General features: G+C 46.5%; 1 protein-coding gene across 4 annotated transcripts in view; it reads right to left on the bottom strand.

Moving 5' to 3' along the window:
* Positions 1-18495, bottom strand: part of plce1 (phospholipase C, epsilon 1) — a 77487-nt gene that overhangs the window by 2347 nt on the left and 56645 nt on the right. For 3 of the 4 annotated variants that reach the window (XM_084160419.1, XM_084160418.1, XM_084160421.1), the window contains 25 exons: positions 16340-16973; positions 15925-16080; positions 15687-15804; positions 15342-15474; positions 14966-15088; positions 14405-14541; positions 12175-12413; positions 11890-11951; positions 11604-11769; positions 11120-11227; positions 10787-10903; positions 10424-10582; positions 10105-10234; positions 9805-9846; positions 8619-8743; positions 8183-8300; positions 7654-7791; positions 6751-7044; positions 4969-5132; positions 3488-3749; positions 2247-2365; positions 1924-2052; positions 1624-1821; positions 1211-1381; positions 760-972 (listed from right to left, as the gene is read on the bottom strand). In XM_084160419.1, coding sequence (XP_084016545.1) covers positions 760-972; positions 1211-1381; positions 1624-1821; positions 1924-2052; positions 2247-2365; positions 3488-3749; positions 4969-5132; positions 6751-7044; positions 7654-7791; positions 8183-8300; positions 8619-8743; positions 9805-9846; positions 10105-10234; positions 10424-10582; positions 10787-10903; positions 11120-11227; positions 11604-11769; positions 11890-11951; positions 12175-12413; positions 14405-14541; positions 14966-15088; positions 15342-15474; positions 15687-15804; positions 15925-16080; positions 16340-16973 — 4255 coding nt within the window. The remainder of the gene's footprint in view (positions 1-759; positions 973-1210; positions 1382-1623; positions 1822-1923; positions 2053-2246; positions 2366-3487; positions 3750-4968; positions 5133-6750; positions 7045-7653; positions 7792-8182; positions 8301-8618; positions 8744-9804; positions 9847-10104; positions 10235-10423; positions 10583-10786; positions 10904-11119; positions 11228-11603; positions 11770-11889; positions 11952-12174; positions 12414-14404; positions 14542-14965; positions 15089-15341; positions 15475-15686; positions 15805-15924; positions 16081-16339; positions 16974-18495) is intronic. The other variant, XM_084160420.1, reaches the window with a different exon arrangement.

Below are 18495 nucleotides of genomic sequence, written 5' to 3'. Positions count from 1 at the left end.
TGAGATCTTGCGTGGAGCCCCAGATCGAGGGAGATTATCAGTGGTCTTGTATGTCTTCCATTTCCTAATAATTGCTCCCACAGTTGATTTCTTCAAACCAAGCTGCTTACCTATTGCAGATTCAGTCTTCCCAGCCTGGTGCAGGTCTACAATTTTGTTTCTGGTGTCCTTTGACAGCTCTTTGGTCTTGGCCATAGTGGAGTTTGGAGTGTGACTGTTTGAGGTTGTGGACAGGTGTCTTTTATACTGATAACAAGTTCAAACAGGTGCCATTAATACAGGTAACGAGTGGAGGACAGAGGAGCCTCTTAAAGAAGAAGTTACAGGTCTGTGAGAGCCAGAAATCTTGCTTGTTTGTAGGTGACCAAATACTTATTTTCCACCATAATTTGCAAATAAATTCATTAAAAATCCTACGATGTGATTTTCTGGATTTTTTTCCCTCAATTTGTCTGTCATAGTTGACGTGTACCTATGATGAAAATTACAGGCATCTCTCATCTTTTTAAGTGGGAGAACTTGCACAATTGGTGGCTGACTAAATACTTTTTTTCCCCACTGTGTGTGTGTGTGTGTGTGTGTGTGTGTGTATATATATATATATATATATATATATATATATATATATATATATATATATATATATATATATATATACACACACATATATATATACACACACACACACACACACGTGTGTCCATATTGGACTACAGTACACACTGGCACAGTTAATTCCTTCCCTCCAAACCTGTGTACCTGTTCTTTGAGCTTGAGGATGAACTTCCCTGCGCCCCTCCAGCGGCTCTGGACCTGGTAGACACACTCCTGGTCCATGAGGACCCTCTGGAAGGGCTTAGCTTGAGAATACTTCTTACTGCTGGCCTCCTTAGACACCTCCTCCACCAACACATAATCAATGGGGTTAGTGTTACTCAGAATGGTCAGAGAGTACTTGGCTTTGCTCAGCGTCTGTAAAGGAGACAGAGGGAAGATGTGTTAATGACTATCACTTCATTTCAGTCCAAAGCCATTTCATATCAGCAGTCAACAGTTCATTCCTTCATGTGTATATTTTTCAAATATGTTTGTTTAACTTGTTCTGAATCGCATACACCGGTTTAGTGCATGAATTAATGTCAGAATATAGCATATAAAAGCCAGTCTCCTGTGATTCCTGTTTTAATGGGCAGTTCCTCCTCCTCCTCACCTGCTGAATGATGTCCTGCGCGGTGCTGTATCGAGGGGCTCTGATGACTGTGTGAGGTTGTTCTGGGGACACGTCGTGCACCTGGACGAAGAAGGTGTCGTCCTCCCCTGCTACCACCCGAGCCACTCCCTCCTCCACTCTCTCCACCACTCTGTTCTTGTAATTTAGGTTCTGTCAACACAACATTTAATTATTCCAATTGTTTCATTACTGAGACTTTTCCCTATATGAAAGTAAAGTAGTGTGTAATGTATAATATGCCCACAAGAGGGGGCCCTTAGAATATGAAGAAATTCATAACAATTCTACTGAACAATAAAAAAATACAGTAATTGTTTAAAAATGAATTAGCGTGACCTATTTCTCATAAAAATAGCTTGACTCTAGAGCAGTCTTGATGAAATTAGTAGTACCTCTTCCTTGGTTTTAAGGCAGATTCTGCCCATGTATCCCTCTTCGGGCTGCCAGCTGTTGACCACCACGATGATCTCCTCCTCGGGGGCTAGGGGGCGCTGCTGAGCACACCTCTTGCTGTCACCTCGCTCCTTTGCCAGAGGCACCTTCTCCTCACACAGGAAGTACTCACTGGCACCTTCTGTGGACGTCGGTAACTAAAGTCGGGAGAGGAGAAATAGATGAGCCACTATGAACAGAGTGTGGCAGGTGTGTGTGTGCGCGTCAGTCTGTGGGTGGGTGGGTGGGCTGGGACTGACCATGTCCAGTAGCTGTCTGGCGGTGGTCTGCTCCTTCACAGACAGTACAGTGAAAGGCTCTGGACCTGGGACACCATGGACTGTCACCTGGTGCTGCTGGGCTGTCCTCCGCTCCTCAGAACTGAACAGCTGCCAGGGATACAGTGTTACATACAGATTGATGTGACAGAGTATTTACACAGTCCTTACATGCACTTTAAGGTTGCTAGCTAATTAGATCATCAGATGCTGTTCGACGAGCCACAATAATAGAAGTAATCCCTAGCTGTTCCTTCCCCAGGGTGCTGTGTGTGTGTGTGTGTGTGTGTGTGCGCGCACGTTACCATGGCAACAGGCAAGGCTGTGCCGGTGGGGCTCTCCTCTACTCTGCGGCTGTAGATGAACAGACTGGACACCTCCAGGGGCTCATTGTGCTGGGTCCTCAGCTGGATGTGTCTGTAGCCTGGAACAACACACAACCAACCACAGACATTAAACAACTGGGAGTAGAAGTGTATTAACCTGGCCACATGCCATGCTGTCGTTGCTAGCCAACTCTGTGCATAGCATGTTGCTAAATAGCATGTTGCTAAATACAGTATGTCAACAGCTCGGCCTCCGACCGCAAGGCACTACAGAGGGTAGTGCGTACGGCCCAGTACATCACTGGGGCCAAGCTTCCTGGCATCCAGGACCTCTATACCAGGCGGTGTCAGAGGAAGGCCCTAAAAATTGTCAAAGATTCCAGCCACCCTTGTCATAGACTGTTCTCTCTGCTACCGCACGGCAAGCGGTACCGGAGCGCCAAGTCTAGGTCCAAGAGGCTTCTAAACAGCTTCTACCCCCAAGCCATAAGACTCCTGAACATCTAATCAAATGGCTACCCAGACTATTTGCATTGCCCCCCCTCCCCCTTCTTTTACGCTGCTGCTACTCTCTGTTTATTGTTGTGGTCCTCTGTAGCTCAATTGGTAGAGCATGGCGCTTGTAACACCAGGGTAGTGGGTTCGATCCCCGGGACCACCCATACGTAAAAATGTATGCGCACATGACTGTAAGTTGCTTTGGATAAAAGCGTCTGCTAAATGGCATATTATTATTATATATTGTTTATTATCTATGCATAGTCACTTTAATAACTCTACCTACATGTACATATTACCCCAATTACCTCAACTAACCGGTGCCCCCCGCACATTGACTCTGTACCAGTACCCCCTGTATATAGCCTCGCTATTGTTATTTTTACTGCTGCTCTTTAATTATTTGTTACTTCTATTTCGTATTATTTTATATTGTATTCTTTAGTAATTTTTTAGTTTTTTTTTGTATTCTTTCTTAAAACTGCATTGTTGGTTAAGGGCTTGTAAGTAAGCATTTCACTGTAAGGTCACTTGTATTCGGCGCATGTGACAAATGAAATTTGATTTGATTTGATTTAAATAGCGTGTAGCTAAATAGCGTTTTGCTGTCGCTTGAGAACATTTGTCAGGAATATTGAAAGTGTTTAAAGTTGAAAGTCCTCATCACTTTCTTCCTCCTCATTTCCTCTCCCCCCTCCCCTCCTCCTCCTCCTCTCCCTCACCTGGTTTGAGGGCCCGTAGAGGCAGCGTCCTTTGAGCGGTGGTCTGGGAGCTGTTGTTCTCAACCACAGCGATGCGCAGGAAGCAGGCATCCTCAAAGTGCACGGGGAACAGGAAGTGCTCTGACCACATGGGGTTGAGCGTGTTGCGGTGGATGGGCTTGGTGCGGAAGTGGCAGCAGTCCACAGGCATACCCAGCACGTCCACCTCCACACAGGGGCTGCCCGCGCTGTTGGCAGGGCACACGTTCTGCCCCGACACAATCTGACAGAGAGGGGGAGGACATCTTTACTTCATATCAAAAGTGAATTTAATCATCTCAATACACTTTAATACAGATACGTGTCATTACATGACTGATTTACTTAGTATTTTATAATACTTGTGTCATATTCCACTGCTGGTTATAGGGACCTTCAGCAACATTCAACCAGAGGGTAGGCCTAACTGTTTACACCAAAGCCGAGTTCGGTTATTATAAAGGTTCCCCTGACCTGCCACTGAAGGCTCATGACTTCTTCCTGTCAGGTTATGAGAAATTAAACATCTCTTTGTTTAATTAACGGGCAGCAGGTACCCTAGTGGTTAAGCCCGTTGTGCCAGTAACCGAAAGGTCGCTGGTTCGAATCCCCAAACTGACTAGGTGAAAGATCTGTCGATTTGCCCTTGAGCCAGGCACTTGACCCTAATTGCTCCTGGAAATCGCTCTGGATGAGAAATTAAAACGTTTCTTTGTTTGGACATAACTCGTTTTCTATGACCTCTTTTACCATTCACTATTGCAGAAGATTTATAGGGTGGCGTCCCTGTATGTCAACTAGAGAAATCAGATATTTGGTGCAAATAGCTCCAATAAACCTTCAAAGCCATGTTGAAGAGCCCGATGGGAGTGCTTTGGGTAAGTGTGTGTTTATACACAGGAGGGTAGTTAGTGGGAGAGACCAGTATATGGGTCATATTGAAGTGCGTTTGGCTACATTGTAGTTTTTGTTGGGTTGAGTGTCTGGGTATCCCTAGAGGGGGTGAGATTGTGTGTGTACTCCCAGAGCACTGTGTGTGTGTGTGTGTGTGTGTGTGTGTCTGTTTGCATGCTTGCTTATGTGTGCGTCCATGTACAGTTCCCTCCATATATCCATGTCCATTCAGTTCCTATTGGACAAAATATTATCCGAAACACAACCAAAACAAACTGCAAATTGATCCAAATACTAAACTTTTGACTACTTTAATGCCCTATAAGTGAAGTTGTTCAAATACTTATGACTTCTTCAAATGGGGGGACTAGACATATAAATGCTTTCATTTCTAAAATGGTAAAACAGATTTGTATGAAAATAAACTCAAATAAAAGATGACATTCCGTACTGTCGCCTCATATGAAACATTTGATCTCAAATCCAAAATGATGGAGTATAGAGCAAAAAAATAATAATGTTTTGCTGTCCAAATACATACGGAGGGGAGTGTATGTGTGTGTGCTCACGGTCAGAGAGTAGAGTGTTGGGATCATGCTCTCCACGTCTCTCTCCAGGGGGCAGAGTTGCTGGTAGAGGGGACAGCAGCGATCCCACAGCACTGGAGGTTTCAGGACGTAACCACAATGCCCATTTGCTTCAAACAGAGCTGTATTTAACTGCATGGGCAGGTCTATAGAGAGAGAGCGAGAGAGACGGGCGGGAGAGAGAGAGAGAGAGAGAGAGAGCGAGAGAGACGGGAGAGAGAGCGAGAGAGAGAGAGACGGGAGAGAGAGCGAGAGAGAGAGAGAGAGAGAGCGAGAGAGACGGGAGAGAGAGCGAGAGAGCGAGAGACGGGCGGGAGAGAGAGAGAGAGAGAGAGAGAGAGCGAGAGAGACGGGAGAGAGAGCGAGAGAGAGAGAGACGGGAGAGAGAGCGAGAGAGAGAGAGACGGGAGAGAGAGACGGGAGAGAGAGAGAGAGAGAGAGATGGGAGAGAGAGAGGTAGGTAGAGAGAGAGAGACGGGAGAGAGGTAGAGAGAGAGAGAGAGAGACGGGAGAGAGGTAGAGAGAGAGACGAGAGAGAGAGACGGGAGAGAGAGAGAGAGACGGGAGAGAGAGAGAGAGACGGGAGAGAGAGAGAGAGACGGGAGAGAGAGAGAGACGGGAGAGAGAGAGAGACGGGAGAGAGAGAGAGACGGGAGAGAGAGAGAGACAGAGAGACGGGAGAGAGAGAGAGAGAGACGGGAGAGAGAGACGGGAGAGAGAGACGGGAGAGAGAGAGAGAGACGGGAGAGAGAGAGGTAGGTAGAGAGAGCGACGGGAGAGGGAGAGCGATGGGAGAGAGAGAGAGACGGTAGAGAGAGAGAGAGAGAGACGGTAGAGAGAGAGACGGGAGAGAGGTAGAGAGAGAGAGCGGTAGAGAGAGAGACCGATGGGAGAGAGAGAGAGAGAGAGAGACGGGAGAGAGGTAGAGAGAGAGAGCGATGGGAGAGAGAGAGAGAGAGGTGTGTAGAGAGAGAGACGGGAGAGAGGTAGAGAGAGAGAGAGAGAGAGAGAGGTAGAGAGAGCGAGAGAGAGAGCGAGAGACGGGAGAGAGGTAGAGAGAGAGAGCGATGGGAGAGAGAGGTAGGTAGAGAGAGAGAGAGAGAGAGAGAGAGAGGGGAGAGAGGTAGAGAGAGAGGGAGAGAGAGCGAGAGAGAGGTAGGGACGGAAAAAAGAGTGAGTGAAAGAGATGGAAAAAAGACAACAGCAGACTATCCACTTAACTTCATTTGTGTTTGGAAACGCTGAAGGCACGAGTAGAAAAACATTTGCAAAACGCTTGCAAAGCCGCATCATTTGTAAATTTGTGTAAAACAGACAAAGCCCATAAAATGCATCAGGCCCATCAGTATCACGACCATGTTCAGTGTAACGAGTTGACTAGGTGCTGCCCAGGTCAGAGCACCCCTTACAGAGAAATGACATGCAAGAGAACACAACCCTGCCAGTGTTTCTCCAAAACATCTCCACGGGGTCATATTGTAATGTACCCTGCCCACGAGATTTACAATGAATAGGCAACTAGAGTTTCTTGAAAAGTTCAATGAGTTCATAAGTAGGACCCTGAGTTTTTCCTTACCATGTCACCTGACCAGGGAGAAACTCTAGAGCCCTAGTTATGGACCTCATGGGTTATTTCCTGAGAAAGTCCCAGCCTGGTCCTGGACAAAATATGACTTTCAATGAAGGATCTCTATTGAGCATCGTCTCATCCAGGGACTAACCTGGACCAACCCTATCAGTAAACCTCCAACTCCATCACCTTACCGTCAGTCTGATAATTGAGAGCCACCACTTGCATGCCGTGTAGCCAGAAGGGGAGAGGGTTGGGGTTGGCTGAGTCGATGCGCGTGGCGGCCGGGTAGGTCCTTAGCAGCTGGCAGGTGGTGTGCTGGATCAGCTTATGGGAGTGGCGGCGGCACAGGCGCTTGGCAGCGTTCTCGTTGACCGAGGAAATGTGGTAGCACTTGGGAGTGCGGATGATGGCGCTCAGTGACGCGCTGGGGCTGAGTACGGGCGACATCTGCTCCTCCCAGCCCAGACGCATAGCCTCCACGACACCTAGAGGTCAGTCAGAGAGGGCCAAATGGACATTTACAACCTAGCTAGTCATTTAGCAGATTACGATTCTGATACCGATTCTGATACTAATACTGATTCTGATTCTGATACTGATTCTGATACCGATTCTGATACGTTTAGCAGTGAATAATAAGGAAAGCTCAAATAACGATTTGAACACATTTTTAAAAAAAAACTTTTTTCCCCAGGACTTTAAGACAATTCAACATTTCATTAGGTAGGACATTTAAATATAACAAATAGTACCTTTCTTAGTGTTCTGATTGATCATGAAAGAGACATTAGCTACACTACTATTCAACCTCTCTGCCGAGCCTCTGAGTGCTGAGCCAGAAAAAACATCCCATTTCAACCCTTTTACAAACCCTTTAACAAAAATGCCACGACAGCTCCTCTCCGCATCTTTCTGTACACTTTTGATTACATTGCGCACTCACTTTAAGAGGGCCATTTTAAGTATGGAAAAGTTAACAGGCTGGTTCCCATGGGGTGTAGTCCGGCTATGTGGGTGTCCTTCCCTGTCCCCTTTCAACCCCCAGCTCCAGGTCTAGGGGTCTGGGTCATGGGGAAAGGCCCAGACATACGTACCCTTCCCTGGGGTCCGGCCCAGCGTCACCGCCTCCCCGGGGCTGCCTCCCATACGACCAGGAGCCGTGCCAAAGATGGACTTCCTGCTCTTCCTGTCTTTTCTTCTGCCAGAGGCCGAAGGAGAGAGGGTGGAGAGGCCTGTTTCCCACACAACACAGATGGATGCACGCACACACACACACACACACACACACAGAGAGAGCCCCAGACAAGAGTTTAAGACAAGGCCGTGGCTTAAGGGCACCATCTCTCCTCCTCCCCTCGCTGGTTTAATGTTGCCTGTTTGTTTGTTCTGCCTGTGCTCTGGGGAATTATGCCCCTAGCAGATGTTGCACCTGATTCTAATTTACCATCAATTCATAGCCCTGGTTTTATTCCTTTGTGAACTTTTAAATCGTTATCTCTCACGATTGAAAAATCACTAGGCAGAATAAAAACACTCTAGGCATAAGCAAATCCACAACATTTTGAACATCCACCCATTTCTAGGAGCCATATAGTAAAGTCAATGAAAGTAAAGGCCCACTACCAGGGAACTTGACGGCCTGGCAGTAGATGACGAGGTCAGAGAGCTCCTGAGCGATCTGGCGACTCTCCTTCTTATTCTGGGGGAGATAGAACTCTTCTCCCAGCTCCATGTCAAATACCTGGGGTAGGAGTAGAGTCAGTGATTCAATCTGTGATTACTTCGAAGAATACACACATTTAGGGTGCATTTGTCAAACATTTATATAGGACTGGTGTCTCGTAGTTCACAATTAAGATCCATTTTATCTCTATGGTCTCTCTTGGCTCAAGAGACTAGTCCCGTGTAGCTCAGTTGGTAGAGCATGGCGCTTGCAACGCCAGGGTTGTGGGTTCGAGTCCCACAGGGGGCCAGTATGAAAAATGTACGCAATCACTAACTGTAAGTCGCTCTGGATAAGAGCGTCTGCTAAATGTCAGAGGTTAGAGGTTAAACCCACCTTCCCTTTGCTCTGGGTTACAGCATTGTCTGCTTTCTTCATCCTCTTTGGCATCTCATCAATGATGTGATGATCTTCCTTGTCACCCGAGGACTTCCCTTCTGGTTTATCATCCAGGATGTTATCTGAGAAACATAACCATCATCTTTGAGTGAGGGAGTCAGGCAGAACAGCTCCATTTAATCAACTGACTGCTTTCAATGTGATGTTAGTCATTGGTTTCACTTTGAATCTTCCTTGTCAAGCCATTAGCGGTAAACGGAGAAGAATTTCTTCCCATAAGACATTTCAGATAGCTTGCTTGCAATGCTGGGAATTGGGGAAATGCCATTCTGAGGAAAACATTGGCCCTCCACAAATACCACAATGCAATGCAGATTCTGTAAACAAAGAGCTGGGAGTTTGAGCCTCCTGTTCTTCTCTCGCCCACACACAGCATGAGCAGCAATGTAAGCCATGTAGCGCACACATCCAAAGTGCTTTGCAGTTAAAAGAGGAATTTTCACCCAAATGACAGTTATTTTACAGCAGGAATCCCACCAGTTCAGTGCAGTTACAGGACACTGTAGCTTCGTCTGTCTGTGTCTCATACGGCTCTGGTTACATGTGGTAGTGGCTGGTGAGAGCGTAGCTTATTCCCAGAGGTCCTAACAGTAGAGGAGTGGGCTATGGTTTTTAGGCCCCACCGCTCCCTGGACAGGGGCGCGCAGGGGCCTGAGAAAACAGATGTCTTTTGTTTTCTCTCTCTGATGAGCCACTGTCACCAGCGAGGTCAGGACGCACATATGAAAACACAGCAGCGCGGATGGGGGGGGGGGGGGGCGGCGTATTTACACTATACTGGCCCTGTGTGTACTGACAACACGGACCAAACAGATAATTAGACATGACCCCCCCCCCAAACCACATGCTCAGCTGCTTTAACCTCATTCCATCTGCAGTTTAGCACTACAAATCAACCCCAATCACAATGTTAAGGTTCCAGACTTCTAACCCACCCAGTACCCACCCATGGAACATTAAAAACCTTCATTTCACCCCGGATAGCAGGCCAGCAAGGGAGACATGCAAAGCGTACAAGCACCCAGGCACACAGTACAAGATCTCTGCACAGACAGTGTTAGAGTAGGCGCCATGCAGTAGGAGCTGGTACAGTGGAGAAGGCCGGTTATGTTGTTCAGTTTACCTTCAAGGCTATACGAGGCAGTGGAAGCTGAAAGAACGTCAGCTAAAGCACAGAGGAACAGTCAGGGAACAGGGGAACAGGAGGAGAGCGTACAGGAAAAACAGATACCCATCTCCAAGTACAGCTATTGTAAATCCAATAGAGGTTTCACTCATGTTAAAACGGCAGAATAGAGGAAGATGTTAAAAAGAAGAGAGAGTCTAAATACAAAAATCTCTCTCCTACATTACTGGTCCATGTATGTGTTGTGTACATTGTTACTGAGGGTTTATATACAGTCAAAGAGAGTCTCTCTCTCACCATCAGACAGGGATTCATAGTCATCGTCGTACTCGTCTTCTTCCTCTTCATCATCATCATGGTTACCAGGTGAGCTGCCACCCGGTGCCCCGTTGCTGGCCTGGGCCTGGATGTGAGCCAGCTGGTGAGCCTGAGGGAACAGAGCATGGTATGATTGGTGGAAAGTCCTGTAGCCAATGCCCCCATGTCAACAAACAAACTACCTAAGATGAACCTAACAGCTTGTTTTGACATTATCTGTCTGTGGGCTCCTCAGTCACCTCCAAAGACACACAGCTTGACTGATGTCATCCTGCGTTCACACTGTATAAGCTCTCACCTTCTGTTTGACAATGTCGACGGGAGCCTGGTGTGCTTTCAGCTTCTTGTTCTTGAGGAGGATCTTTCCCTTCAGTTGCAGCGGGGAGGGCAGCAGAGGGTCATCAGAGAAATCACTCTCAAACAGGAATTTGGTCACCAGCTTGTCTCCGAACACCGCCTTCAAACATAAACAAACAGATGAAGTGTGCGGGCCCAAGGATCCCTCACAGACACGCTACAATCAAAGGCTTTTTTTATCAAAGCACTTGGAGCTATCTCCAAAGGAGTAAAGAATGCAGTAACAAGGTTCCTCGAGATAGAACACATGACACGTCAGCTAGAATCCGTACAGATCAGGTCCATTAGAGCCAGAAGGAGGTACCTTGAAGATTTCAGCCATTTTGCGTTGCTGAGGTAGAGAGCAGTGGTTCTCAATGGACAGGATGACCGGCATGTCTGAGTTGACAAAAGCAGTGCGATTGACCGCCTCCACCACATCCTAGAAGACCATGGGTTATAGTAAATGAGGCATAACATGCATAACTATTGTCCTATTTATTCAATAATACAACCCTAAGAGATTCCAGCAGTATTAATCAAGCTACAATAAAGGTATGCCATTATTGTACTGTATCTAGGCCAAACAGTGACATGAGGTCAAAAGTGGCAGTGTGACAAGAGTTGTGACAGGGTTGTGCCAAGGGTATAGACTAACCTTGAAGGGGATCTTGGTGGTGAGGGTGTGTCCGTGGTAGATAATGGGTGATCCGTCGTCTCCATCCCAACAGTCCAGCTCCACACTCCTGCAGCCCTGCAGCAGCACCTAGACAACACAACAACCACATCCCATAATAATAAGATGGGCGATCACACCAAAACAGAATTCATCTTATAGCTAAAGTGCAGCAGGAGCCCAGAGTTTGTCCTGGTCAGTTTACATAGTCTGGAAAAACTCCTGGCCCTGCTTATGGCAAACCACCCTCAGCGGGGTCGGTAAACACCAGAAACACACTAGCTTCCTTTCCCTCTGAAAACCGAATGTGGGGATCCCGCTCAGGCGTTTCTTTTACGCCTGCTACATTAAGTTAATGGCAAACTGAAGTTGACAAAATGATCAGATGCTTACAAATCCCCTCCAAAACAAACCTAGAAAAGGTCAATTTCCTGAGGAAAATATGTACGCTTGCATCAATCATCACCTGGCTGTAGAGCTCTACAGAGGACTCTCCTTTGAGCTGGTGTCCAGTGAGGTATGTGTTGTGAGAGGACTCTATGTAGTAGTAAGACATGGGATACTGGAGCTCCTCCGGGTTCACCTGAGACTCCTCGTTCTTAGACGCAAAGTTCTCCTTGTCCATTAAAAACCTGGGGAGGAGTAGAGGTAAAGGTCACTTTAACTCAACTGGTAACGAATGTCATTTCAGAATTCCTATGACGGAATTTCTTGAGTTAGTCAACTTAATATTTATTGGGAAATTAATGTACCTGGCAAAACCTTCGAAGGACATCCAACCCATCTGACGCATGCTTATGCAAGGCTCAAATTTCTGATGAGACAAAGGAAATCCAATTTAACAGTATATCACAGAAATATAATCCTCTAGTCCTTACCTAATTTATATAGCATGTCTATTGTACAGTATATCACAATATTACATGTCTGCCTAGTTAAAGAGACATTAAACTGCAAAATCAAATTTCTTCCGATTTTTTCAGACCGTAAAAGACATCCCTTTAAGTACAGCTTGCTGGACCAGTCATCTGACCCACCTGGATGACGCTGAGGATCTCGTCGTAGGTCAGGTGTTCCCGCTGGCAGTTGACCAGGAAGTCGTTGAGCTGTGGGATGGCCAGCCCCAACACCCCTAAAGAGGCGTTCTCCACACCCGTCCCGTTGGTCACGATGCTGGCCGCCGCAATGGCGTCCGAGATCTGCTTCTGGTTGTCCGACATCTGCTGCCGTGTTCGGATTAAGAGGCCCAGGTCCGAACCGTTACGGGTCAGCAAGTCTGTGGAGGACAGGAAAACTGCATCTTTAGAAGTAATTCTCTAACTAACACACTAACAACATTAACGTCCAATATTCCTACACCACAGTGTGATTCCACTGTTCGAGTCCTTCTGAACCAACAAGCCTCTAGAGAGTAATTATCACAGAGCGTTTGGTGCTTCTGCAATCAAGTAGCTCCCATCAACCATGATTAGACAGACTGAGCACTGAAAGCTTGTACCATCTCATTTAAGTACACCAAAATATATATACACGTTCTGACCTTACAGGGAGGGAAAAAAGTATTTGATCCCCTGCTGATTTTGTACGTTTGCCCACTGACAAAGAAATGATCAGTCTATAATTTTAATGGTAGGTTTATTTGAACAGTGAGAGACAGAATAACAACAAAAATGTTATAAATTGATTTGCATTTTAATGAGGGAAATAAGTATTTGACCCCCTCTCAATCAGAACAAATTCTGGCTCCCAGGTGTCTTTTATACAGGTACCGAACTGAGATTAGGAGCACACTCTTAAAGTGAGTGCTCCTAATCTCAGTTTGTTACCTGTATAAAAAACACTGGTCCACAGAAGCAATCAATCAATCAGATTCCAAACTCTTCACCATGGCCAAGACCAAAGAGCTCTCCAAGGATGTCAGGGACAAGATTGTAGACCTACACAAGGCTGGAATGGGCTACAAGACCATCGCCAAGCAGCTTGGTGAGAAGGTGACAACAGTTGGTACGATTATTCGCAAATGGAAGAAACACAAAAGACCTGTCAATCTCCCTCGGCCTGGGGCTCCATGCAAGATCTCACCTTGTGGAGTTGCAATGATCATGAGAACGGGGAGGAATCACCCCAGAACTACACGGGAGGATCTTGTCAATGATCTCAAGGCAGCTGGGACCATAGTCACCAAGAAAACAATTGGTAACACACTACGCCGTGAAGGACTGAAATCCTGCAGCGCCCGCAATGTCCCCCTGCTCAAGAAAGCACATATACAGGCCCGTCTGAAGTTTGCCAATGAACATCTGAATGATTCAGAGGAGAACTGGGTGAAAGTGTTGTGGTCAGATGAGACCAAAATCGAGCTCTTTGGCATCAACTCAACTCGCCGTTTTTGGAGGAGGAGGAATGCTGCCTATGACCCCAACAACACCATCCCCACCGTCAAACATGGAGGTGGAAACATTATGCTTTGGGGGTGTTTTTCTGCTTAGGGGACAGGACAACTTCACCGCATCAAAGGGACGATGATGCAAGGGGCCATGTACCGTCAAATCTTGGGTGAGAACCTCCTTCCCTCAGCCAGGGCATTGAAAATGGGTTGTGGATGGGTATTCCAGCATGACAATGACCCAAAACACACGGCCAAGGCAACAAAGGAGTGGCTCAAGAAGAAGCACATTAAGGTCCTGGAGTGGCCTAGCCAGTATCCAGACCTTAATCCCATAGAAAATCTGTGGCGGGAGCTGAATGTTCGAGTTGCCAAACGTCAGCCTCGAAACCTTAATGACTTGGAGAAAATCTGCAAAGAGGAGTGGGACAAAATCCCTCCTGAGATGTGTGCAACCCTGGTGGCCAACTACAAGAAACGTCTGACCTCTGTGATTGCCAACAAGGGTTTTGCCACCAAGTACTAAGTCATGTATTGCAGAGGGGTCAAATACATATTTCCCTCATTAAAATGCAAATCAATTTATAAAACATTTCTGACATGCGTTTTTCTGGATTCTTTTGTTGTTATTCTGTCTCACACTGTTCAAATAAACCTACCATTAAAATTATAGACTGATCATTTCTTTGTCAGTGGGCAAACGTACAAAATCAGCAGGGGATCAAATACTTTTTTTCCCCTTCACTGTGTGTGTGTGTATATATATATATATATATATATATATATATATAAAAAGTATTTACTTTTAAACAATGATTGAACAGTACCCAATACAAACCACTCACACAGTCACAAACACATAGGGGTACAGAGAGACAGACCTAGGTCAGGCTGCAGTCCCGAGTCCTTGTCGTCGATCCTCAGGTTGGTGTAGAGGGGGACAGACTCCGTGCCGGAGCGACTGCAGGGAACGGCGTAGGTGTCAAATAGCTCTTTCAGGTCTTTACGGCTCCGAATGCTACAGCACATCAAAACAAGAACGGGGGCGTTTACATTCAATTGACAAGAGAGGGAAATATTCAGCCACTCTTGGAGGACATTGACAGCGGACAATGGTATGCTTTTTCATTATTACATAAGAGCAACATGTTTCGGCGTGTAGCCTTAGTCTTTATGTTCAATTGAGAGAAACTTCAGAAAACCGCAGTGTGTCTTTGACAAAACAACCTTGGGAAAGATTGGTTGGATTTCTAAAAGCTTCTTCTGAATGTTTGAATGGAATGCAGTAATTGTGCCCTTGTGCTATGAGAGTTCCCTCTATATTGCCAGTGGGAGTGAATTTAATCACTACCATAGACTTGTATAATTAATGTTACTATTGTATATAGACTATTAGTTGCTGTACGCTATAAAGAGAGGAGGCTGCAAGTTGGACGGAGCACCTGAAAGACTTGAAGAGCTCGACGAACTCGATAAAGCTCATGGTGCTGTCAGAGATCATGAGGTTCTGGAAGCCCTTGAAGCAGCCCTTCCCCCGGCCGTGCCAACTTCTACTGCTCCATGCACTACACAGGGACAGGATGAGAGAGATTGGTTACTGTCATAGTTAAAAACACTAGATTTAAAATATATTTTCTTATGTCTATTTTATATTATAGATAAAGATGTTTAAATAAAGTGGCAATAGTGTCTGGTGTGAGGCTTACAGTATCAGTAGGTTTACATGTAAGTAGATGATAATCGGTTTACAGACGTCTTATCAACTATATGCAACGTTTCCCTCTAAGAACAGGTCTGGGGTCAGGTTTCATGTCTTACCCTGGCTGGGCCTTGGTGCTGCCTGACAGGACGGGGGAGGAGAGAGGGCGGGAGGGGTTGGAGCTGCCCATACTGGAGGAGGAACCTGGGGTCTTACAGCTCGACAGGGAGAAGGGTCCAGGGAAGCCGTCCTCTACGGAATCAATAACGTACAGGGTTACACGCAATGTAAAAAAACGTCAAACACAGTGAACAAGAGTCATTTAGAAGTCAACAAAATCAGACCATTTAAAATCCCAGATATTCCCATTTTTGAAAGTGTCCCTCCCTGTAAACCATAAACTGGTATGTGAGGACAGTGACATGTCACTGAGGAATTGTGGTGTAGTGTAGTAGACAGGTTACCTAGCCCTTCCTGGTCCATGCTGTCACACAGCTCCGGCCTGTTCCTGCACAGGGTGTCCTTGCAGCTCTTGGTTTTCCGTTGGATTATCTCATCATCGGTAGCGTCCCCGCTGTCTCCCTGTGTGGTTTATGAAACACCCCATCAATGACACAGATATCCACAACCCCAGGCAAATAAACACAATGAAGGCTGTATTTCTCAAACTGATACTATATTTTTTTGTATATTTCTCCTAACCCTGGTCAGAGCCTTCTTCTTCTTCTTGGTGGTGGAGATGGAGTTGTTCTTCTGAGCACTGGGCTTCTCTGTGCCCCCTGTGCCCATGTTCCAGCGTCGCCCCCCAAACAGCTCTATGGCCTGTGCAAGAGTGGGACCCTCGTACCTGCCCTCCTCCTATCGGAGATGGGAGATGACACGCGAACACACAGCAGTCTATGAGGAGATCACTCACTCAAGGCTAATTGACATTAGGCGAGTCAAAATCACCTTCCTTGCATCTGTGCTCAAGTTACGGAGGCTCACCGTTTCCCTTTTGAGTATTGATTAACAGGACATTAGACATCCCAAATGAATTCCACCTGGTGTGTTCTAGACTGATTCAATATACCTGCCGTCCCATATCATCCACAATGTCAATGAAGAAGCGTTTTACCTGATAGAGGCTGACGTACTGCCTCCTGAGCCAGTGCAGTCTCTGATCGGGGAACTTCTTCATCTTCCTCATGGCGTTGACCAGCTCCACCAGTCCCTCATGCAGCATGTGGGCTGTGTGCTTGGGGGCCACAAAGTGCAGCAGCCTGTTGTCTGTAGTATGGAGCCCGTAGAGCAGACTGACCCCATTCTCCTCGGCCCTCATGGTGTTTAACAGCTTGTTCTGCACACACACAGCATGCAAGTCCACCCCGGGGTGGCCCAGGAACACAGCCTTGACCACCGAGAGGTCCAGCAGGCCCTCCGACAGGCTGTTCACTACAGGTTGACCCAGGCCTGGGGGCTCCGCGGGGGGGCTGCCGCTCTGGGGATTAGCCCAGGTCAGGATGCAGTTGTCGGGCTGCAGGCGGAGGAGACAGCGAGCGGTGAGGTGGCTCTCCTGGTCGTAATGGATGACGGTGGCGCCCTGCAGGAGGAACTGGTGGACGTCAGGCTGGAGGGAGAGCACGTACCAGGGGATGAGCTCTGTGCCGTGGCCGAAGGCCCGGTGGGTCTCCTCGGTCCCCTGGAACTCCACCTCTTTAGACAACTCAGACAGATCACCCTCAGAGTCTGACAGGTCTCCCACCACAAACCTAACGGGCGAAGGAGGAGGTCAAAGAGGAGCAGAACGCCAATCAGTGGGTATTTGTGAACGGTTAATGTTTCTGCCTCTACTCTAGGACATATAGAGGGGGAATGATTGTCTCATCACCACCTTGTTCTATTCAATAAATGTAACATCCCAGCCATGTCATCTACCAAAATAACGTCACTTTGAGGATAACAGATGCATTGAATGAAGCCCAGTCTCAAACAGTTCAACTGGATTTGGAAAATGTTGCACAGATGAACAAGCATAAAAAGCACCATGCAATTATAACAGCAAATTCTACACATACAACTCAAGCAAAGTCAGTTAGTGGGAAACCTCTAAAACGGTGGTCTGATAACTTACAAGACACGGTTGGAATCTGACCTGCTCGTGAAAGAGCTAAGGTGGAGGGAGGGATGAGGGAGGAAGAAGAAAGAGAAAAGGTCAGAAAGTGTCTAGCTACAAATAGTTGAGGTAAAACAAGGAAGACAGAGGAGTGAAAGGATGAGAGGTGTCACATTTTGCCTTATCGTTCCGCCAATCAACATTGCGCGAGGAGTTCCACAGAAAACCACTTGAGAGGATATCCACAGAAAACCATTGACTGGATCCAGAGGCCCCACCGGACACAAAATGGTGTCATAAATCAGAGGCCTTTTCCACCCAGTGACCATTAACCCCAGTTTGAGGACAAACAGATCTCCCATCAGGGTCAGGAAACTATACGGCGCTGGCAACCTGCTCTCCGCTTCCAGTGTAGTACACTAGTACACTTACCGGGAACTCTTTAGATTTCGATCACAATCATTTATGCCATTTACTTAGCTTTGTAAAGCCAAAAGGAAACTGGAAAATTGTGAAACTGCTATCTCAACAAAGTATTCCCATAATAAACACTCGCAGTCCCCCAGATAACCTGACATTAAATATGATTCATGAACCTCTTGAAAATTAGGGAAGAAATGTGCTTCCTGTCAAGTAACACTTGTCATTGATTATACCGTTTTATAAACCGGGTAGTTTGGGTCCTGGATGCTGATTGTCTGAAAGCCGTGGTATATCAGACATTATAAACCGGGTGGTTCGAGCCCTGAATGCTGATTGGCTAAAAGCCATGGTATATCAGACCGTATACCACGGGTATTTATATTTTAAATATACTTAAATGAGAGAACTGAATTGGGCGATGGTACAAGCTTTCAGTGCTCAGTCTGTCTAATCATGGTTGATGGGAGCTACTTGATTGCAGAAGCACCAAAACGCTCTGTGATAATTACTCTAATTACATTGGAAAGGGGGTTTGTGGTATATGGCCAATATACCACGGCTAACGGCTGTATCCAGGCACTCTGCCTTGCGTCGTGGCTAAGAACAGCCCTTAGCCGTGGTATATTGGCCATATACCACACCTCCTCGGGGCTTATTGCTTAATTATAATCTATGCTTTACTGTTGCATGTTCTCTAAAATATCCTGTCTTAAAATATAATTCTTAATCTTGCAGTTACTATGCTTTCAGCATGT

This window comes from Coregonus lavaretus, assembly GCF_964263955.1.
Source record: "Coregonus lavaretus genome assembly, chromosome: 1".
Lineage (NCBI taxonomy): Eukaryota > Metazoa > Chordata > Actinopteri > Salmoniformes > Salmonidae > Coregonus > Coregonus lavaretus.
This window is presented reverse-complemented; position numbering and strand designations above follow the sequence as displayed.